Source organism: Myodes glareolus, chromosome 7 (assembly GCF_982192425.1).
Source record: "Myodes glareolus chromosome 7, mMyoGla1.1, whole genome shotgun sequence".
NCBI lineage: Eukaryota > Metazoa > Chordata > Mammalia > Rodentia > Cricetidae > Myodes > Myodes glareolus.
In genome coordinates, this window is record NC_142032.1 from 33,127,775 (window position 1) to 33,152,035 (window position 24,261).

A 24,261-nucleotide genomic window follows, 5' to 3' on the forward strand; every position below is an offset into this window, starting at 1 on the left:
TGGCCTGACTAAGGGTTAAAAAAATGCACACAGAGAAAATGAAATCTAGCCACCCAGAGGTGCCAAGGGGAGACTAGAATTAGAAGTGGCGCGGGCGGGAGAGGGCGCTCAGAAGTTGCCCACTGGGGAGAATGCAGTCAAGCGCAGCCTACAGGCTGGGACCAGGCAGCACAGGGCAAGAGGGGTCTGGCCCGAGAGGCGCGGGGTGGAGCCGAGGGGAGTGGGGTGCAGGGGCGCGAGGGGCGGTGCAGCAGCAGGCGGGGCGGCCCCGGTGGCCAGCGCTCACTTCCGGGAGAGCCGGGCGCCCTGGCCACCGCCCGCTCGCAGCTGCCAACTAGCTGGGGCCGCTGAGCCTGTGAGTGCGCAGGCCAGGCCGCTGCTCGGCGTCTGCGCAGCTCGGTCCACCGTCCGTCACCATGGGGGCATCGGGGAGGCTGCTGCGCGCCGTGATCATGGGGGCCCCGGGCTCCGGCAAGGGCACCGTGTCGTCGCGCATCACCAAACACTTCGAGCTGAAGCACCTCTCCAGCGGGGACCTGCTCCGCCAGAACATGCTGCAGGGCACAGGTGGGAGCTGAGACCGAGGGCTGGCAGCGTGCGATCGTCCCGGAGGGGCTTTGCGGGAAGGGATCGAGGGTCCTGCGATGCGGGTGCAGCGCTCCCGACCTCGCCTGGGGAAAGAGCCTCTGGCCTCAGTGGGTAGCTTCGGGTAAATTACGGGGGTGGGGGTGGGACTAGGAAGTTCAAAGACCGAAGGAAAGCCCTCGGCTTTGTTCTAGGCACACAGCCGACCCGGCTGGCAGCAACAGCAGGGGTCCAGACCGAGGAACTGAACCCCGCTCTCCACGTGTACACGGAAGGCAGGCTTTGCTTCCCTCTGTCAGGGTTAGCTTTCTTTTCTACCCTTCCCCCCCTCCCCTCCCGCCCTTGGTAAACTTCGTGGGATCTTGTAGTTCTGACCTTTCTCTCTCCAAGGTCAAGTATTACTTATTCTCTTGGCAGTCACAAAGTTGGCTTAGATTTTGATGCCCCCAGACATTTCTTAGGCACGAAAGTTATCCCGGTGCATGGTTACATAAACAATTGTTGTGTTTCTCTTGCCAAATTCTTCCAACTCAGCACAAATCTAGTCAACAAGCTGCTCTTTACAATGGATGGGTTTGTGGTAAATTCTATTTTAGGAACGCATTTTAATTTTTTTGAGACTTCATTTGACGTAGCCAAGGTCAGCTTTAACTTAAACTTGAGATCCTCCTGCCTCAGCCTCTCTAGTGAGAGCTGGGATTACAATTTCCAGCCAACTAACTGACGCAGGCTGCTTTTAAAAGTTAACTCCAGATGTTTTCTTCACGCTAGCATTGACCTTCAATTCAGTACTATTGCCTATTTTTAAATTCATTTGAACTTATTTACATAGAAATAGTACCTGTTCAAGGTGAAAGAAAAAAAATGGAAGAAGTAAGCAAAGGTCCTGGAGAGAAGGGGAGACAGAAAGGAAGAAAGTAAAAAGCAAAGCTTCCCCTTAGTCCTGCCCCTACCCTGTTCTTCAGAGAGAAACAATGCATTTCCTTTTGGAAGTGTCTTTTTATGTCAAGCACATGTGTATACCCTCTGTGTATCATGTTACCATAGATTTACTCAGCCTCCGTGGTTTCACACTCTGATCTAGTCTGACCTCCCATATGCCCATTACCCTGTTTGGTTAGCCACGTTTTTTAGCCATGGTAAATTTACTTAAGCTCTCCCCCCAACCCCATGAGTCTATAACTAATTTCCTGGAAAGGCAGCTTTTTGTTGTTGTTGTTTTTGTTTAAAAGACACCGACATTCAACTGGGGGAGAAAAAAAAATCACCCCACTGTTTTCAGTTTCTTTGGTTGACTCCTCAGCACCCCTGGGCCCTGTTTTCACTCTCTTCTAATGTTGACCTTAAGAAATAATAAAGGTTGCAGTGAATTAAACTTTATCAAAAGGTTGTTTGACTCTTGCTAAATGTTCTTAGTGCAACAGATTGCAGTTTTATTTAGGGCAAACAGTCCTGAGTCCTGGAGACTGCCTGGTTGGTTTGCTGCTATCCAAAGTACAGCAGAAGACTTTGGGGAATGATCTGCAGGCTGACTCAGCGCTCACTTGACTGGGTGGCAAAGAGTGCTCACTGACTAGGAAAACACAGACCATTTTAAGAGTAAATGAAAGGGAATTTGAGGGCTGGAGAGATGTCTCAGTGTTCTCCCAGTGGACCTGGGTTCAGTTCCCAGCACCCACATGACAGCCCACAACTGTCTAACTCCAAGATCTGACACCGTCACAGAGACATACATGCAGGCAGAACACCAATACGCATAAAATAAAAATATATACATATATTATAATAATGTACAATATAATACATATATAATGTATATCTGTTTTTGTAGTATATGATGTATACACACATATATAATATGAAAGGGTATTTGAGTAAAGAAACAACACTTCTTGCTTCACTTTACCTGTAAGACTCAGGTATCGCGACTCTATAACGTGGAAGAAGGGCACAGAGATGTTCAGCACCTCATTCTGTAGTTTTAATGGGCAGTTTTTTTTCTTTTTAAAGACACAGAAGGACAAATACTTTCTTAAAACCTTGAAGATTCATTATCAGAAGTAGATGGGTTTTTTTTTTTGTTTTTTGTTTCTTTTGACAGGGTCCCATACAGTAGCTCTGGCTTGTCTTGAACTTGTAGCAATCCTCCTGCCTCAATTTCATGAGTGTGGGGATTGCGGACTCACCAGACTCAGCTGGAAGAATTAAGGTTTGTGAGAGAAGTCTTTGCAGGTCAAAGTTCAAGGTACACATGGGGCTTGGTCTCTGTTCAGTTGGGAAAAGTTACAGATCTCAGTGGGAAGCCCAGGCCAGGCCTCTCGGAGTTTCCCGGAGTCTGGCTCATCTAGCTAATTTCTGAAATCCAAAACTGGCAGGTTCTGAGATGGCTGGGTCACTGCTCTGCAAAGAAGTATGAGCAACTCCTTAGCCAGAATAGAAGACAGAGCTCAGGAGGTGACATGAGACTGTTTTCACAGATGTTAATAGTTAATACTTTGTTATACAGAGCATTCACTGAATGGTGGTATCCAGCAGGTTCTGTAGGTCAGGACTGAGGATATATTCCCAGTAAATATTTGTGAAAGGATTGAATATTTCCCACAGGCACAACCAAAGGAGAAGTAATCTTTAAAAAAAAATAAATGTAAAAGGGCCTGAGAATTCAGAAGAGGAAACTGACACCCTGTAAGTTGGCCTCCCCAGGAGACATGATGGACGGGCCCTGTGGTGTGCTCTTGTATTCTCCTTCTTTTCTTCTTGTATTTGTGTGCAGCGGGACAGTTGTTATCAGATGCTTTGTGTTCTCATTTGTTGTGAGTATGTTTATACAGTATCAAGTCTCAGACTTAATTTCAGGAAGATTGCACAATTAATTTAAACTTTGCTCCTGTTATTAGCTATTGAATTTTTTTTTTCCGGTGCCAGAAACTGAATCTGCATGCTAAGCTATCACTGTGCCCCGGAGCGGGGTCTCCAGACCCCTGTTGACTGGACATCTGTGTTGTTAGCCATTTTCTGATGTAATAAAGACCGCCGGGTACCTGAGCAGCTGGCTGCAGCTTTGCTTACTTTCCTTTGAGTAAATTCCCAGGGTGGCATTTCTAGGAACTCGCCATCATTTCACGGAAGTGCTGCTTTGTAACATCCGACTATACAATCTGAAATGCGTTTGGTGGCGGTGGGAGGGTCTGGTCCTTCCATTAGTAATCGCTTCACCCTTACCCATTTTCGGACCTAGACACCTTCCTCAGCTCTGTTAGATTTAAATTCGCACTGTGCTAGCATTCATTAAAACAAAAGGTGCGTGTGAGAACAACGGCTCAAGAGAGACAGTCATGGCTCCGGAAACACAAGGTGACCTGGTGAGACCCTAGCGCACCAGCCAGGACAGCGGACTCAGAAGGTTTGAGGCTGAGACTTACTCCATTGCCGTAATCCTCTCATTCCTTTCCTGAGAAAACTGAATGCCACAGAGGTTGAAGAATTCCCTCAGTGATAAACAGCCTTTCTGTACTCACCTGGGCAGCACCACGTATCTAGGTTGCTAGGATACGGGAATCCATTAGTACAGGGCCAAGACAAGGATGAGATTCCCATTCGTGAACTAACCCCAAGTGAAAATAAGCAGCCTTTTCTGGGGTCCCCGGGTGGAAACCCAGGCTCACAATGCAGTCCTTCCCAAATGGAGGTTCATAAAGTCATTTTAGATAGACTTATTTATTTATTTATTTCAAGGTGTATTTGCAGAAAAGAACTTATTGCTGTGAACATTTTAGCTGATTTAAAAACGTGTGTGGCTTAAAGGAAACAGTAATGATTCAGATGTGGCAGGCATTGTAAGGTAAGACATCGAGTCTGTGAGTGGCAGAGTCTGGCCTGGCTCACTGATGGCTGCTTCGTCTCTGGTGCCGGGCTAGAGGGCTGACCCTTTAAAGCTCATTTGCTATCATCTGTATGTTGGGAGACTCTAACTCAGTAGATAATCTCAGGCCCCCAAGTGTCCACATGGCCAAGCATCGTTGTGTAGGCTCTTGAAGCATACTGTGCATAACTAGACTTAAATCGAAGGTAGAACAGGTTATTTTTATAATGGGAATTTGTAATAGTCACTACATTTACATGGTTTGGCATTCCAAGACAAAACAAAAAACATCTGAACGAGTATTTAGTGAGGAGAGCCTTGTAAGGTATTTCATGCACACGTGACTTGGCGCTAACCTGTCTTCGTTAGTGTTTTGGTTTTCTGTGAGTGGGAGTACAGGGTCCATAACGTGTAACAGTGAACTTTCCAGGAGTGTTTCACACCCGCCCCAGCATTGGCTCGGTGAGCTGATTCACTGCCACCCAGCTTCAGCATTTAAAGTGTCTGTATGTATCACTGCCATGTAACTTCAACATTTAAAACATGTGCATGTAAAATCCAGTGCCCTTAGTATGTCATAGAGTTGGCTGTCACCACAACAGGTTTCAGAACATTTTTATTACCTACAAAAAAATCCCTTATACCTATGAGTCACTCCCATCCCCACCCACCCCACCCAAGCTTCTGGCAACACGACTCTATCTTTCAAATCTCATGTTTGGGACACGTCCCAGAAATGAAATGGTGTCTGTGGGCTTTTCTTTCTGGCTTCTTGCACTTAGCATATTATTTTTCTTAATTGTATTTATTTTACTTAGAATGTAGTGTACTTGTATATATGTGTGCCATGGTAGGTATGTGGAGGTCAGAGGACAACATGGGGGTGGGTGGACTGTCACTCTCTGTCATGTGGGTCCAGGAATCCAACTCAGGGTGCAAGGCTCAATGGCAAGCTTCTTTGACCTCTGAGCTGTGCCTGCTGTTTTGAGACTGTCTCACTGTGTTACCCAGGCTAGATATATGAACTCTGTGTTTAAGTGACCTTCTTATCTCAGCCTCCTGGGTAGCTGAAACTCAGGATGTACTGTACCCATACCCAGCCAACTCTATGACAGCCTGATCTGGGCTTTTTTTTTTTTTTTTGGTTTTTTTTGGTTTGGGTTTCTCTGTGTAGCTTTGGAGCCTGTCCTGGAACTAGCTCTTGTAGACCAAGCTGCCAGGCTGGCCTCGAACTCACAGAGATCTGCCTGCCTCTGCCTCCCGAGTGCTGGGATCAAAGGCGTGCACCATCACTGCCCAGCTTGACTTGGGCTTTTAAAGATCCCTTCATGCTATAATATTAGGACTTGGTTACTTTTTATTGTATTATATGGATGTTTTATGTTTTGTTTAGTTGATTTTTGAATTAGCTTCCTTTTCCCCATTATTTTGTATCTAAGTAATTCAGAGCAATCTTTAAAAAGAGACATTGGTTTAGGATTGTAAACTGTTCAATTTTTTTTTCATTTTTCATATTCAAAATAAAGTTTCCTGTTGATGCGCTCATGTATATGTGTTATTGTATTTTGCTGTCATTCGTTCCCCACAACACACTGCCTGAATTCATAGATTAATTATTTAATAAAACACCGTAGCTAGAAACTCAGAAGAATCCTCACCCTCGTCTGTGCCCACATACCGATCCATCTACCCAGTGAGCTGCGGGTCCATTAGGCATGCGTACGGAGTGTGGGGATTTATGTCACTGAAGGTGCTCACAGCCAGGGTGTGGGTTTGGGGTCAGGCGGGCACACAGATGTGTGTATTAGTCACCGACGCTGCCGTAATAGCACACCACAGACTGGTGGCTCAGATGGCAGAGCCTAGAGGTCCAAGATCAAGACTCTAGAAGGGCTGGTTTCCAGCATGGCTTGCTGTTCTGGCAGGTAACCAGCCTTCTCACTTTGTGGCCTTTCTTCTGGGCCCAGGAATCCCACTGTCTCCCCCTCAGTGTTTACAGTCTCTCTCAGATTGAGGCCCAACCCCTATGACCTCATTCAACCTCAGTTACCATCTTAAAGGTAAATATGGTGTAAATATAGTCACAGTAGGGTTTAGGTTAGGATTTCAGTATATGGACTTGGGACTGCTCAGTCCATAGCAGGATTAGACAGGTGGCTTCAGTTTACTGGATCGGAGGTGCCAATCTGGTGGCTGCAGCTGGCAAAGGCTGTGCTGGGTTATCCCATGCAGGTGAGCGGAAGGGCGAGCGGGTGCTTGAAGAAGAAGGAGACCACGTGAGCACTTGCCCAGGACCCACTCCCAGAGAACTCACCCAGCATCGTCATCTCTTCATGAGGGTGGGCTCCGGACCCAAACACCTCTCAAAGATTCATCTTTCAGCAGTGTTTCTCTGGGCACCAGACTTTATATTGAGTTCTGGCTCATGAGTGTCTGGCTACCCTAACACATATCTGTATCTTCTGATTTGCTTATTTTGGATAAGCCACATCCAAAACCTGGTGGAGAGTCCGATGATCTATCAAAAGAAGGAGCAAGAAGCTTCTGCTGAAGCTAGGAGAGGGCTGGGGTTTGTTACTCTCCCGCTAGGGGTGTACCGGAGGGAAGAGGGCAAGTGGGGAAGGGAAGAGGAAGGGTGAGGGCAGACAGCAAGGACCATGTGCATGCTAGGCAAGCGATGTGCCACCGCCAGACCTGTGGAACTGGACTGGGGCTGAACTGGGGGCAATCCGAATGTCTTTGCTTCCTTTTGGTTTGCTTGTTTTGAGACAGGGCACTCTGTAGCACAAACTGGCTTTAAGCCCGCGTACGTACCTGGGGCTGGCCTTGATCTCGGCATCCTCCTTCCTGTTGGTACTACAGGTGTGTGCCAATGTGTGAAGCATAACCTCTGCTTGTAGCAGAGAAGCTGTTGATAATGCCCTGTCTCACGGGCCTGACGTCTGGAAGTATCCTGTAGAAAATGAATTCCTGAGATCTGGAATAGGATAAAGCAAATACACTTACTGGCTTTTCCCTCTGCTGTAGAAATTGGTGTGTTGGCCAAGACTTTCATTGACCAAGGGAAGCTCATCCCAGATGATGTCATGACGCGGCTGGCCCTTCACGAGCTGAAAAACCTCACCCAATGTAGCTGGCTGCTGGATGGTAAGTGCAAATACGCAGGGCCCAGAGTATCTCTGCCTCCTGAAGTAATGAGTTCCGGCAGAATGAACACCTGGGACTAGGGACCATCATCAGGAGGGCAGCCAGTCACCTTTTGTCTAATTTTAAAATTTAATTAGTGAACTGATTAACTTGTTTTGAGACAAAGTCTTCTGTATCCCTCACTGGCCTCCAGGTTTCTATGTAGCTAAGGATGAACCACACTTTTGATCCTCTTGTCTTTGCTCCCAGTTGCTAGGGTTATAGGAATGGGTGGTCAAGCTTGTGTATGTGGCGCGGTGATCGAACTCAGGGCTGCCTGCATGCTAGGCCGGCATGCTACCAGCTGAGCGATATCCCAAGCCCAGGGGTCTGGTTCTTTACTTGAAAGGAAAGAGAGCGTGAGCCGCATGCTTTCTAGTCTGCTTTCGATGCGACTTTAGTTCCTTCCCCACGCGAAAGAATATCTTTTGACTTTTCAAACTTCTGTTGTTTGCCTTTTTGAGACAAGGTCTTATGATGTACTCCAGGCTGGCCTTGAACTTGTGAACCTCCTGCCTCACAATTCCAGGCATGCAGCACCATACCCAGCTGAGAATATTTTGTGCTTAGAAAGGATCTGCGCAAAAGCCAGTTAGACTGAAGAGCGACTTGTATTACGCAGTAGACTTTTCCCAGCCAGAGTCCTGGCAGAGTCTCAGGGCAGGGTGGCTTGTATACTCTGCTTTCGGGTATAGGAAGGACACAGAAGACAGGCCTTTAAACATGGGACACTTGCCTTCAAGATCCAAGTTCTAAAGCCATCTTGCAAGGGATATGCTAACGGCTCTTCTAGGGGCTTCATAAGGGGCTTATGGAGGTGAGGTGATTAATGGGGTTTTGACTGATGTCCAACTCACAGTAGGTCCAGTGGGTTCCTGAATTGATCCTGTGGTTATTTCCCCGGTTCCAGAATTTATAATTGGGACACACGTACTTAGAAGTTAACAGAATTCTCACATTGGTTCCCACCTGTGGACTGAGGAATATTCTGGTCAGAAAGGGTAAACGAAGTCTTTAGAGTTGCCTCTGCCAGGGGAAATAGCATCACATCCCTGGAGGAACTGCAGATGTTAGTGCCACCATCAAGAACTTGAAGGGTGCAGGGGTGGAGGTTCCTACCACATCTCCCTTTAATTCTTCTATCTGGCCAGTGCAGAAGACAGATGGACATAGAGAATGACAGTGGACTATCAAAAACTCCATCAATAGTGACTCCAACTGCAACTGTTGTAACAGATGTGGTGTCCTTACCTAAGCAGATCAACACATCTTTTGGTACACCGTATGCAGCTGCTGATCTAGCAACTGCCTTTTTCCTGGTACCTGTTCCTAAGGGCTCCTAGAAGGAATTTGCTGAGGCCAGTAGTACCCGTGCCTTTACAGTTTTACCTCAAGGGTATGTGAACTCTCCAGCCCTGTATCATAACTTAGAAGGTATCTTGATCATATGTCTCTTCCACAAAATATCACACTGGTGCGCTATATTGATGACATTGTGCTCATTGGACCAAGTGAGCAGAAGGTAGCAACCACTTTGAACTTGTTGGTCACATATGTGTATACCAGGGGATGGGAAATAAATCCAACCAAGATTCAAGGGTCTTCTACCTCAGTGAAATTCTTAGGAGTCCAGTGGTATGGAGCATGCAGAGATATTCCTTCTACGGTGAAGGATAAGTTATTGCACCTGGCCCCTCCCACCACCAAGAACAAAGCACAACATTTAGTGGGCCCATTTGGATTCAGGAGACAGAACATTCCCTACTTGGGTGTGTTACTCTGGCCCATATACCGAGTGACTCAGAAAGCTTCTAGCTTTATGTGGGCCCTGGAGCAGGAGAAGGCTCTTCAACAGGTCCAGGCTGCTGTGCAGGCTGGTTTATCATATGATCCAGCAGACCTGATGGTACTTGAGGTGTTAGTGGCAGATAGGGATGCTGTTTGGAGCCTTTGGCAGGTGCCCTGATAGATGAATCATAGAAGATACCTTCGGGATTTTGGAGCAAGGTTCTACCATCATTTACTGACAACTGTTCTCCCTTTGAGAGACAGCTCTTGGCTTGCTATTGGGCTTTAGTGGAAATTGAACACTTGACACTGGGCTACCAAGTTACCATTTGACCTGAGCTGCCCATCGTGGGCTGGGTGTTATCTGACCCAGCAAGTCAGAAAGTAGGGTGTGCATAGCAGCGATCCATTATCAGATGGAAGCGGTATATATGTGACCAGGTCTGAGTAGGTCCTGAAGGCACAAACAAGTTACATGGAGAAGTTGCCTATGGTTTCTACTCCCATTACAATGCCATCTGCCGCCAAGCATGCACCTGCAGCCTCATGTGGTGCTCCCTGTGATTGGTTGGCTGAGGAAGAGAAGACTGGGGCCTGACTTGATTCTGTACATTATGCCAGTACCACTCCCCACCCCCGTTTTTCTTTCTTTCTTCTTTTGTCTTTTTTTCTTTCTTTCTTTTTTTTTTTTTGAGACAAGGTTTAGTGCCTGTCCTGGAACTAGTTCTTGTAGACCAGGCTGGCCTCGAACTCCTAGCGATCTGCCTGCCTCTGCCTTCCTAGTGCTGGGATTAAAGGTGTGCGCCACCACTGCCCAGCACCGGCACCACTTCTTACAACTCTTTTCTGGGGCAACCCTGAAAGATACTGCCAAAGGGAAATCATCACAGCAGGCAGAACTTAGGGCAGCGGTGCACATGGTCATACATTTTATTTGGAAGGGGTGGCCAAACATGTGACTGTTCACTGATTTATGGGCTGTAGCCAATGGGTTGGCTGGATGGTCAGGGACCTGGAAAGAGCGTGATTGGAAGATTGATGAGAAAGACGTCTGGGGGAAGATGTATGTGGAGAGATCTCTGCCAATGGAGGAAGGATGTGAAGATACTGGTGTCCTGTGTAAATGCTCACCAAAAGATGACTTCGGCAGAGGAGGAGCTCAGTAACCTCATATATAGGATGACCCATTCTGTGGACAGTCAGCCTCTTTGTCACACCTTCCCTGTCATTGCCCAGTCACACATAAAGTGGCCATGGTGGCAGAGATGAAGGTTATACGTGGTCTCAGCAACATGGACTACAACTCACCAAGACTGCCCTGGCTACAACTGGTACTGTGGGCCAGATCTGCCCACAACAGAGACTAACAGAGTCCCAGATATGGCACTATTCCCAGGGGTGACCAGACCTGGTGACAGGTTGACTACACTGAACTGCTTCCTTGTGGAAAGGACAACATTTTGTTCTTCCTGGAGCAGGTACTTGTTCTGGTTATAGACTTGCCTTTCCTGCATGTAATGCTTTTGTCAAAACCACCATCCATGAACTTCCAGAATGCCTGAGCCATTGGCATGGTATTGCACACAGTGTTGCTTCTGACCAAGGGACTCATTCACAGCTAGAGAAGTGTGACAGCGGGCCCGTGATCATGGAATCCACTGGTCTTACCATGTTCCCTACCATGCCTGACAGAAAGATGGAATAGCCTTTTGCAGACATAGTAACTGCACCAGTTAGGTGACAGCAGCCTGGAGGGCTGGGGCAGGGTTCTCCAGAAGACAGTGTATGCTTTGAATCAGTGCCCAGTCTATGATACTATTTCTCCCATAGCCAGGATCCATGGGCCCAGGAATCAAGGGGTGAAAGAATATGGCCCCCAAAGGGAGTGGTACTATTAGGAGGTGTGGCCTTGTTAGAGGAAGTGTGTCACTGTGGAGGTGGGCTCTGAGGTTTCATATATGCTCAAGCCATGCCCAGTGAGACAGATCACTTCCTGTTATCTTTAGATCAAGAGGTAAAATTCTCAGCTCCTTCTCCAGCACCATGTTTGCCTGTATGCCGCCATGTCCCACCATGGTAACGGACTAAAGCTCCGAACCGTAAACCACACCGTTAAATGCTTTCCTTTATAGGAGTTGCTGTGGACGTGGTGTCCCCTCCCAGCAATAGAAGCTAAGACAGGAACACGGAATAGTTTCGCTCACTGTCCCCCCCAGTGACCCACTAGGAAGATTTTGCTTCCTGTTCTCGTGACCTTAAGTTCTGATGACCTAGAAGTTTTGGATCCAGAGCGGGTTGAGGGTACTTCTGCGAGGAGATACAGCAAACTTTCCATTGAGCTGGAAGCTCAGGCATCCCTGTGGCCACTCTGGGCTTCTGATGCCCTCAAGCCGACAGACTAAGAGAGGAATAACAGTGTTAGGAGGAGTGGTTGATCCAGATTACCGAGGGGAATTGGATTGCCTCTGCACAATGAAAGTAAGAAGGATTATGTGTAGGGCAGGAGATCCTTTAGGGCATCTCTTGGTGCTACCATGTCTTGTGATAAAGGGCACAGACCCTTCAGCAAGGAAGGTATGGGTCACTCCTCCAGGAAATGAACCAAGACCCACTGAGGTACTTGCTGAAGGCGGAGGAAATGCAGAATTGGTGTTAGAGAAAGGTAGTTATGAATACCAACTAAGTTGCAGACACGAGGATTATAATTGACATGAATGTTTCTGTTATATTTTATTAAGAATGCGATTGTGCAGAGACTTGTGTTCTCGTCCTGCCATTTCTTTCTAATGTGATATCAATTAAGAGAGTATCAGTGGTTATTATATTTAAGTTCTGAGATACTAAGAGTGTCCCTCCTGTTGTCACTTATAGTACATGTATAATACATTTGTAGTTGTACAAGGGAGAGTTATGTTAGGCATAGTTATGACCTGGTTAAATATATAATGTGTTTGTGATTGTACATGGGATAGGTAGGCATTATTGTGACTGGTTGTTTTCATTTGGAAAGTAAGCATGCAATAAAGAGATACAATTTTGTGTCAAGTTGACAAGGGGTGGCCTTGCGATGGTTGTTCTTGGTCGTCACCTTGATGACACCTGGAATGAACTACAACCCAAGTGGCTGGGTACACCTGTGAGGATGTTTTTTTCCCTTAATTCATTTGAAGTGTGAAGACTCATTTTTAAACTGGATCTTCTGAGGCGGGAAGTTACACTTTTAATCCAGATCTTCTGAGATGGGATGATCCACCTTTAATCTGTGCCACGCCCTCTGCTGGCAGCCTGTATAGAGGCCATGCGAGAGGGAAGCTTGCTCTCTCTGCCTGCTGGCTGTAGGTCTTGCTGCCAAGTCCATTCCTTCACGGGCTTTAGAGCCTACCGAAGACCAGCTAAGACACCCAGCTTCATGAACTGAACAACTATTGGATTCTCGAACTTTCTATTGGTAGACAACCATTGTTGGACTAGCTGGACAACAGCCTGTAAGCCGTTTTAATAAATCCACATATATGTACTCATTCTATAAGTCTGTTCCTCTAGAGAATCCTGGCTAATACGCACATAAACCAACGTTTGCAATTTGCATTTCAACTGAAGTAAACTACAATGGACAGGTTTGCCTCAGTGGGCTAAAAGATGCATTTTCTTGCATTTAGCATACATATTATACTTTAATTCCTTCCTTGAGGACTACTTGTGTTGCAGCCAGGTTCTCACTGTTTGGGACGACGCAGCAAAGCATGGCCTTAGGTTTCTTCCCCGTCTCTGGGTATTTTGAGTCAGGTCTTTTATGGTTGTTTTATTCCAGTTACTGAAGATAAACATCTAAAAATCTGTGTAGAGTGCTTGGCCTGCACACATGTTTGTGCACCACAAGTGTACGGTGTCCATGGAAGCCAAAGAGGGTGTCCGAGCTCCTGGCAGTGGAGTTTCAGGTGGTTGTGGGTGCTGTGTGGGTGATGGGAATCGATCCTGGGCCCTTCACAAGAGCAGCAGGGTGGACACTGAAATGAAGCTCAGGTCAACAGAGGGGTATTTTTGTTGAGACTCTTTTCAGTGTCGGCTCCTTGGTTACAGGTACAGGTGTTACCTTAGATAGACTGCTTGTGTTCACACGTGATTGCCACTGCCTAACAGCTTCCTCATCTGTCAAGTGGTGATAACAACAGCATCTCTCTTAGGGGCATTAGGGCAGTTGAGAGAAATGGTCCCTATAAAACCTTTAACATACGGATGTCGGATGTCGGCATCTGAAAGCCTTCTGTGGAATAAGCTACTATACTCTATTAGTCTCATTAAAGATATTACAATTGCTTCTCTCAGGATGACTTTCTTCATTAAAAATTTTATAGTAAATGCTTGTTTGTTTTTTCTTTTTTCCAGCTTGGGGCTTTATAAAGTGTTACGGGTTGAACTTCTTGCCCTTAGCTTTCTTTGGAGGCTGTTTTCCCTCGATCCAGATTCCTCAACAGTTGTTTTATGACAGTGTAAGGAAGGACTAAGTCATAAGCAAAATTTTCCATGTCCCAGCATCAGCAAGATATGTTTTTAGCTCTCACAAATCATTGCATATGCATTTTAGCCTTTGTCACCTTTGGGGAATTTATTATTCCCATCAATCTTAGCTTCCCCATGTGTTCTGGACAGAATGTTCCTCGTCATAACATTGTAAAGTGAAACACTTGGGATCAGAATACTATTTTAAATTCCCCAATGTACTTGTGTCTATTCTGGGACTCAATAATCAGTTCTAGTTGCTCTCTCCGTATTTTTGAACCACGTTGTTTAAACTATTTTAGCTGCACTGGCTGCATATCCCGTTTTTCAAATGCCTGAGGCCACATGTTTCCTATTTCAGAGTTTTGTGCTTTCAGCTGTGTGGACTACCAGCTGAGCATTCCTGAACACCCCAAGTTCCAAACTGGACACTTTCTGACATCACTGGATCTACATGTCTGCAACAGGGTTGTTCAGACTACAAAAATTGTTTCTTATGTCAGGGTTTGCCCCTCTGTTTGCTTTCTGTCATATTCCAAACACAGCCTTCTGAGATTTTGAGTGAAGATAAATCTTTTTCTTCTTTTTTCCTTTCTTCCTTCCTTCCTTTCTCTCTCTCTCTCTCTCTCTCTCTCTTTCTTAAGATAGTCTCACAGTGTAGCCCTGGTTAGCTTGGAGTTCACTGTGTAGACCAGGCTGGCCTTGAATTTAGAATTCAGCCTTCCTCTCTGCCTTCCTCTCTCCATTTCTGTCTTATTTTTAAAGGTGTGTGTGTGTGTGTGTGTGTGTGTGTGTGTTGTTGTTGTTAGCCTGAAGCTGTCAGATTCTTTGGAGCTGGAGTTATAAGGTGGTGTGAGCCACTGGAGGAGAGTACTTTGTGTTTGGCTGGTTTTTTGTTTTTTTGTTTTTATTTTGGAGGTCTTTTGCTTTTTTAAATTTCTGTTTTGTTTTGTTTTGTTTAGAGAACCATGGTGACTTACACTTGTTTCATTTAAGATCATTTGAGAGTATTATGCTTGCATGTTATGTATGTGTACCATGTGCATGCCTGGTGCCCATGGAGGCCAGAAACTAAAATCCGAACCCCTACGGCTGGAGTCATGGACAGTTTTGAGCTGCCATGTAGGTTCTGGGGACTGAACCTGGGTCCTTTACAACAGCAGCAAGTGCTTGTTTGCTTTTAAGACAGAGTTCATGTAGCCAAGACTTTGAACTCCAGATCCCCTTGCCTCCACTCCCCAAGAGCTGGGATTACCGGCGTGCTGTCACACCTGACGGATCCTGTGTGGCTGGTAAGCACGGTGGCAGGCAGCCAGTTCTCTATTACTTTTCTCTGCACCGGCTTCCAGCTGTTTCATCGAGGCTTACGCACCCGGAAGGGCAATGCGCTGTGTTACGCAGAAACGCCCTCACGGACACACTCAGAACCTGCACGCTACAGTCAAGCAGACACCACACAATTCAGTCACAGTTGTGTTACAGTTCTGGCCGACCTGCCTGGTTTCATTCCTTGGATGCAGTTTGCCCAACTAGTACTTTTTCTTTCTTGTCTCCCCCTCCCCTCTCCTCATCTAAAGGTTTTCCAAGGACGCTTCCACAGGCAGAAGCCCTGGATAAAGCTTACCAGATAGACACAGTCATCAACCTCAACGTGCCCTTTGAGGTCATTAAACAACGCCTCACTGCTCGCTGGATTCATCCTGCCAGTGGCCGCGTGTACAACATTGAATTCAACCCTCCCAAAACTGTGGTGAGTAACTGCAGCGGGGGCTGACATACAGCAGACTGTCCCCGAGTTCTCCTACCCTAGCAGGCATAGCCTCTGTAAGCCTGGACCGAGCAGGACTACTGTAGGGCATTACTTGATGAGTCTAGTGCACTCAAACTTGGTAGTAAAGATGCGTTCCTCGGCAGCAGGTCGGCTACCCACTCAATGTCCCCTATAGACTCACTGTGTTGACTGCTTGGTCCCCAACTGGTGGTGTAAGTTTTGAGGTGGAGCACACCCGGAAGAAGTAGGTCACTGGGGCATTGCCTCACAGATCATGCCTGATCCGTGTCCCTTCCCCCTCTCTGCTTCTTGTGCATCCTATGAAGGAAGCCACATACACACACATGTACACACACACACATGCAGATATACACATATAGACACACAGACACAGACACACACACATGCATACATGTATATGCAGACACACACACACATAGACACACAGAGACATAGACACACACAGAGACAGACATACACACATGCACACATGTATATGCAGACACACACACAGACACACATACACATGCACAGACATATATGCAGACACACAGAGACAGACACATACACATGTATATGCAGACACACACATATAGACACACAGAGACACAGACACACACACGCACACACTTATATGCAGACATACACACATATAGACACACAGACACACACACACACACCGTGATGTTCTGAAGTCCAAGCAGGCAAGCAGCCCAGATCTGAACCCTCTGAAACTATGTGCCCAGATAAACAGTTCGTCCCTTCTGCTTGTTTTTCTCAGGTGTTAGTTACAGCAATGAGAAACCTGACACCGGAAAAAAAAAACAAAAACAAAAACCAAAACATGGATTTTCTTAGTCCGTGCCAGGGTGTGAGAGAAGGGCAGAGGCAGTGGGGATTGCAACACTGGCTTATAGCTGGAATTTCTCCCACCTCCCAGAGCCCACACCTGGGAACCAAGACTTGAGAACCTGGGCCCAAGGATAGAGAAGGGCTTCCACATCCAAACCGTACAGCACCCTCGGGCTTCTCACAGCTGCAAACACCTGCCTCTAGTTTGGATCCTGTTTACTAAAACGTTAGCCCATTTTTGTGATTGGCTAGACTACAGAGGCTGTCTGCTCAGAGATACCGTATTGCTGAGCTGACGTCTTACCAACGCTGTCTTAGGGCATTGACGACCTGACAGGAGAGCCTCTGATTCAGCGCGAGGACGACAAACCTGAGACGGTGATCAAGAGACTAAAGGCATATGAAGCCCAGACGGAGCCAGTCCTGCAGTATTACCAGTGAGTTCTTGCTTTTTCAACTTCTCTCATACAATCAGTTTTGATTTTCCATACGTTACAGCTGAAGCCCCAGTCCCAGTTGGCTTAAGCAATGAAGAGATTTCTAGGCAGCTGTCACAGAGTGGGCGGGGCCTCAGTCTCCAGCTTTCCTCTGTTTTGCCATATTCTCTTAGTTTCACCTGCTTCTGTGTACTGACTTGCTTTGTCCCTCCTGCATGGTTGCTGGTTTTTCCCAGAAAGGCCACGCCTTCCTCTTTCCCGAAGGGCTAAGGAGCAAACCTTTATTTAGTGAACGAAAGCTCCAAGCATCACTCAGATGAAACACTATAGCCACTGGTCAGGAAACCTCTTTCTTACTGTGCTAGCCTGGGTTATTTCCAGCTCCAGAATCAGTAATGGGGCTTCGGAGGGTTGACACAGGCTAGTTCACATCCAAGGTTTGGAGGTTCATTTCAGTCCACATTCTGCCATGTAGTGGAGGGCTGGAACCAGTGCTGGGGCAATGAGCCCAGTAGAGCCCACCAAGCATGCCAAGAGAGGCCACTTAAGCACAGCATATCAAATGGCCGCCAACTGTCAGAATCATCTGTGGTCAACAGTATTGGAAAGCTCCCGCTTACATGTTTTTATCTGTTCTTCGAGGAAGTCAGTATCACACACGGAATATGAGAATTACCCGTCGCAGGCCAAGAAGCAGCCTGGCCTCCTTCCTCAGCCCTTCCTTCCTTCTTCCGGGGATGAGTGCTGCTCTTTGCTTTCTCTGCGTCCTGCTAATGATTCGGGGCCAAAGCAGTACATGCTGCTGCAGTAAGAGCATAGACCCCAGAGTCAGAAGGCCCAAGTTCAAAGCCCAGCTCGCTATTCAGTTAACATGGCCCTCACCTCTCGCTTAAGTTCTGACTGGTTTCTCTTCCGCAAAATGTGGATGAGGTTAGAGGCTTGAAAATGAGTTCATGTGTAGGCCTCATCACACTGTCCCGGATGCACAGGAAGCACGGGACATACATTAGCTGCTACTGTGGTGGCCACTGCTGCTACATTACTGCCACATAAGTATGCAGGGAAACCGGAACCAGTCTCGGGATTTCTGACAGCTAATTTCCGGAGGGTGAAATTATGAGAGTTGGCGATTCCCTTTTTACAGCAGCAATTACTTTAAGCTTGTGTTTGTATACTGAGCCTGGCTCTATATCCCTGGTAAGGTGTTTCTCCTCTGCGCCACTGACTCCATGTTTACGGTCAGCCAGTATTAAATACCCGCTTTACAGAACTCTTATGAAGGGGCCTGGAGCGAGAGAACTGTTATAGAGACTTAGAGCGGTCCTCAGCTATGGAATCAGTCACTGTTGAGGACTCTGCTGGCACTGCGCCAGGCCCTTGTCTAAGCAGACAATTAGACTCAGTTCCTACAAGCCTCCTAGTAAGTCACCTTGTATGGAAAGACAGGAAAAGTGTGCAAATACCATGTATTGTGCAATGAGATACAACACGGCTTATCATCAGAAATCATCCCCACCCTGGCTTATGCAAACCAGGGTGGGGGGGGTGTTAGTCCTATACCCAAGAAGTCCCAATACAGATGGCCGGCTCAGGGGCTTAAGGAATGCCATCAAAACTCGGCCCTTCCAGCTTCATTCCCTGTGCTGGCTTCAGTCCAGGTGGCTGTAGTGTCTTCTGACTTTAGCCCAGCTCCTGCCAGCTCTGCTGACTCAGCAGAAAAGAACCATCTCCCTCCTCCCACCCCAGCTAAAGTATGATTGATGGCGATTAGCTTCAGCCATGCATTGTCGAAGAGAGGGTGTGGGAGCAGTCTCACTTGAGCCTCGTGTACTGAGTGTGCGCCATTTGACTGTCCGTAGGACTCACAATAAAGAACACCTTGTGCCTGGGCAGACAGTAATACTCCCAAGAGGCCGGGTGGAGGAATGCCTGGAGGGAGTAGTTCTGATACAAGGTGGAGGTTGGGGAACACTACAGAAATTAGTGACTTGGGGGTCTTTCTTTCTGGGCTCCTAATGCTTCTTGACTTAAATTCACGCTTTTCTGCCTAAGATCAAAGCGCAGACTTACGGCTTGCACTCTCCTTATTCCCGGGGAACGCTCATCTGCCTAGAAATGCGGTGTTCTTACTCTTGGGAAGACTGGTTTTTGTAGCCGGTTCCCTCTCATTACAGAGAAATTACAACGGCAAATGTTCACACACAGTACAGCGTAGGAGGGAATGGGTGCCTGCAGTTCTGCCTCGGTAATACGTCACTCCTGGCACTGCAGCTGATACTGACGTGTCTCCAGGAAGCTTTCCCGTTCAAAGCTTGCTCTGAGTGCTCTACCTGCCCGAGAATATAGACGCGTAAGGGCTTCTCCTGTGTAGATACTCCCTTTGTATCAGTTTTTCTGTAGTAGACGTTTTCAACCGGAAAACAGCTGCCGTTATTTAAGTTAACCACGACAAATGTGAGTTGTCCTTTTGCCCCAACGACAGCCTAGTGAGATCAGCCACACAGCTATGGCAGCCGTTTCTGGAAAGCAACAGACCATGTTATTCATCTGCTCTTGGGTGTCCCGGCAGCCAGTGTGCACACCCAGAAATGTGTGTGGGTCCGGGAGTTCAGAAGCTTACGGTGGTCCGTGCGGTGCGAGAAGCAAACCCCAGGATTCTGAGCCCACACTTCATCCTCTCTCTCCCCTACTCAACTCTGGAGTAAAGTCACTCTTTGATGGCCGGTGTGTCATCATGACAAGCCAGACACACAGGGATACACAGGGAACTCTACCAAGAGGAAGATTCAAGAAGGTAGAATAGAAGGGAAAGGAACTTGGTAGAAAGGAGGCATGAGGACTGTTAGAAAAGTTTCAGACTTCAGTGGGCAAAGCGGTACTGAATGCTGGGATGATGTCCTGGTGGCCGACGACCGTTTCTAACCTGCCAACCTGAGGATTGAGGCCGAGTCCCTTCCCAGAAGGCATCTGCAAGTAGCATATAGGCTTACCTAGCCATCCAGGCCAGTCTGACAGCTGACATCTTTTTAAAGAGCCCCTTCCCTGATGCCAGAGGACAAAACCCGAACTAGAATCTAGATTTTGCTATGCCCAGCCAAGTTCCTTCTCCCGGGTCAGAGACCTAACCTCATAGACTTCTAAATTCACATGAATTTTACAAATTCCTCTGAAAAATCTCATTACCTATCTACTTACCTATTTTGTTTCTCATCTTTAGGAAGAAGGGGGTCCTGGAAACATTCTCTGGAACGGAAACGAACAAGATCTGGCCCCATGTATATTCTTTCCTACAGACGAAAGTTCCAGAAACTACCCAGAAAGCCTCCGTTACTCCCTGAGGAGGGCAGTTAATTAGCAGGGTGAAGCGGGGCCTCCTCGCCTCGCCTGTTTTCGAAGCTCTTTTCCTGAGACTTCTCTGAAAATTATGACTTACTCCTAATGACTTTCTTTTGGATGTTACTAAGGCCGTGCCAAATGAGTCAGACACTAAGGCTGATCTGTTAAAATAACCTCGTGTGTTTAATCTAGTTGTCTTCTGTGGATGTGCAATTAGAAAACATCAGAGATGCTGAAACTCAAAAAAGAAAATCAAAAGAGAGCAACTGGTAATTGTCCACCCCCCGTTAAGTCAGCGGCTGATCATTTTCATGTTTTTCTGAAAAAGTTTAAAAAAAATTACACATCACCAACCCCTCCCAAAATGTCTTCTAGCCCCATGGGATGTGGTATTTGGGGAGACTGTCTATAGATTCCAGAAAGCAAGCAACTGGCTTTATTTACAGATGTTGCCAGATGCAAACTCTGCTGCCTTTGCAGAAAAAGCAAGGGCACAGGCTACCCTGCAGTGCCCTCCATTTACTAGTTTCCAGTTTGCTGTAAAGATGCAGCCATGGCAGTTAAATGTGACTTCGATATGGCTTGGCTTGTTTTCTTTTCCAAACATGCATGAATCAAGGGATGTTATGTGTTGACTAAAGTTTGCACTGGCAAACGACAATCTCGCACGTCACTCAGGCTGTTTTAGGACCTACCTGTCAGCTTCTCTCTTTCATACAAATGGACTGTCTGCCTTGATGAGCAGTGATATAAAGAGAGAGGGTAAGAGAACACCCACGGCAGTTTGCCACTTAAGTAGATGTGGTATGCTGGGGACAGCCCCTTGACAGAAAGACGACCGATCAACTAACTAGCCACCACATACAGCAACAAAAGGCATTTGCAGCAGGGGTTAAAAGGCCCCATAACTGAGTTCCCTCAAGGACATGTATATCGCTATCAAGGTCCTTGATTTCAAGAGCCTCTTGTCTCAGCCTCTCAAGTGCTACCAGTTGTCACCCGACTTCACTGGGAACATCTAAGCAGCCTCCTCTTCCACCTGCAGCACTGTGGCTCCAACTCAGCCTTGTATGCTGGGCGAGCACCCTACCACTGCCATACCTCCAGCCCTTCGTCTTTTTTTTTTTTTTTTTTTTTGAGACAGGATCTCATTACGTAGTTCTGGCTGTCGCAGAACTATGTAGACAAGGCTGGCTTCAAACTCATAGAGATCCGCCTGTCTCTGCCTTTGAAGTGTTGGGATTAAAGGTATGGACACCTGGCCCCAGCCCTTAGTTTTTGAGACAGGGTCTCACTATGTAGCACAGGCTAGCTTGAAATGATGTAGTCCAAGCTGGCTTCATGTTCATGATCCTCTTGTTTCAACCTCCTGAGTGCTTAAATTACAGGAATATACCACTAAACCAAGCCTGAGAAACCATTTTAAAACTTCAGCCACTTCAGATTCCTTAGTGGGGCAAAGACATGTCCTTACATATTGTGGCCAAATGTAAGATATGAGAAATGGAAGAAAAACAACTCGACCTTCGAGGAAGATGTACTCTGTATTTTACTTGGTGCTAAATCAAAGAATCAAGCCCTTGTACAAGACTTTGAAACTTTGGCCAATTTTATTTCAGAAACTTTAAGTACAAATGCTAGCAAGTGGTTCTTATACATCTGGGAGTGGGGAAGGAATCTTTTGATTTTTAAATTTCACTGTTGAACTTTCAAAATGGACATGCCTTTAAATAGGATTACAACAAGCATCTTGTCTTTTGTGTTTCTATATGCCTTATCTGAATGTTGGTTAACTGGGTTCTAACAATGTTGTGAACTTCTCTAACTTAGGACTGATCAGCAGGTTCTGTTACACGTGGTGATTTCAGCACTGTGATGTTGCCCTTGGCTGCTCGACCCCCAACCCTGCTCCTGTCTGCTGCTGTGGCTTCTCACTGGCTTCTTTCTAATAAACCGGTCTTCACATAATGCATTTTATGACATTATCTCCTGCTATACTAATGCAGTCACACTAGCTTCCATGACACTGGAGATGCTGAGGTCAAGAGGTTGGAGAACATGAAGTGACAACCTTTTTCTTCCTTTGACCAGAACAACCAAGATTTTGTATGTACATCCATTTGGGAACCGTGTGGCTTCTATTAGAACAGACAAAGACCAGTTTTCTGCCGGATAGGTTAATGTCAGACAACTGATAAAGCTATCATTGCTGGGGATGGACAAATGGCTCAGCAGTTAGGTACAACGGCTACTCTAACAGAGGACCTGAGTTTGATTCCCAGCATCCACATGGAAGATCATAACATCTCTAACTCCAGTTTCAGGGCATCCAATGCCCTCTTCTGGCCTGCAAGGGCATCACGCACACACGTTGCACAAACACATATACAGGCAAACACCCATACACATAAAAAACCATTCCTGAATACATCCTGCTGAAAGTGCTGTGATGACCAGTGCAAGCTTTTATTTTTGTGCCACATGGAACAGCCATGGAGCTGAATACCCTGGGCAAGAGCACTGTGTTTTCTCATTTTCAAAATCTCTTCATTAATAACTACAGCTAGCACCTAAAGATTTTCAATCTTAAGTTAGGACTATTATTTTTTTTTTTTTTACAGAATAGTCTAACTGGGCTCAAAAGCGCTGGTAAAAGCCAGTAAGGTTTCTGAATCTGTGGCATTCTCCTGCAGTATTTTCTTAAAGGTTTCATTTAGTGTGTATGTGCGCATGTGTGCGGGTACCTGCAGAGGCTACAAGAGGACATCAGATCTTCTCAAACTGGAGTCACAGGAGCTTGTGAACCACCAGACATGGGTGTTGGGAGTCAAACTGGCCCTCTGCAAAAGCAAGTGCTCTTAACCAAAAACTCATCCCTTTAGCCCGTTTTTAAAGGTCTCTAAAAACCGTAAGTTTTTCTATATACAGCACCAAATAGTGTCATGTCATGCCAAGTGCAGACTGGCCCAGCAGCTTCCTATTTCCTCAGGGGATTCCAAGTGTCGCAAAAACATACCAGGTGAACCGGCTTCCTGGACAACCTATGAAGTAGTACAAGCATACCCACACACGTGGGTACTGAAGGCTGCAGGATCTAAGGGTCTTCTGGCTAAATGAATGGTATGCTGGAAAATGGAAATGGGAAACCCAACCCCAACCTGGACAAGTACCACCTTTTCCCACATCAATTTAAGAACTGACATCTGACTTGCTCTGAGAATAGTAAGGTTTTTTTTTTTCTGAAATACCCCAGGATTAACTTGAGAATCACCTTGCCTATATTACACTGTCATGAAAACCACTTAGTAATGGAGATATGTGTGCTCATTGGGAAGCATGTTAATTCACTTAAATTAAAAAAAAAGTTTTAAAAATAAACTTAAAATTTACAATATTTGTGTGCATATGTGTTCTCCTGTGCATGTATGACAGTCTGATGAAACTAAGGAATTGGTTCTCCTGCCACCATTTAGTCCCAGATACTCAACTCAGGTACTCGGGCTTGGCAGCAAAAACCTTTACTCAAGTGAGCCATTCCAACAGCCCTTACTCACTTTAAAAATGATAATATGAATGCTCGTCTGAAAAAAAGCCTAGTATTTCTGAAGAGAAATTATAGGATACTATAAGCTCCTTGGGCAAAATTTTGAAAGAACCACAGATGGTATAATTAAGAGACTCTCAGAGCAGTAATTCTAATCAGTGTTTTCTCCGTTATCAGCAACGGAATGACAGTTCACAGGGTAAATGGAGTTACAGCTATTTGTTCCTCGCTCTCCTTCTAAGACAGTCTCATGTAGCCACAGGCAGGCCTTGAACTTGCAATGCAGCTGAGGAAAAGCATAAGCCCTCATGTCCTCACCTCCTAGCAGGGCCGAGGGCCACAGGTATGTGACACCATGCCCAGTTTATGTGGTGCTGGGGATACAATCGAGGGCTTCATG

General features: G+C 46.4%; 1 protein-coding gene across 1 annotated transcript; it reads left to right on the plus strand.

Annotated features, from left to right (window-relative positions):
- The first annotated feature begins 308 nt into the window (after positions 1 to 308).
- On the plus strand, positions 309 to 23,711 carry Ak3 (adenylate kinase 3). The gene is made up of 5 exons (XM_087908009.1): positions 309 to 567; positions 7,475 to 7,594; positions 15,499 to 15,671; positions 16,863 to 16,981; positions 20,199 to 23,711. The coding sequence occupies exons 1-5, from the start codon at positions 417 to 419 to the stop codon at positions 20,317 to 20,319; spliced, it is 684 nt and encodes a 227-aa protein (XP_087764135.1). The 5' UTR covers positions 309 to 416; the 3' UTR covers positions 20,320 to 23,711.
- The last annotated feature ends 550 nt before the right edge of the window (positions 23,712 to 24,261 follow it).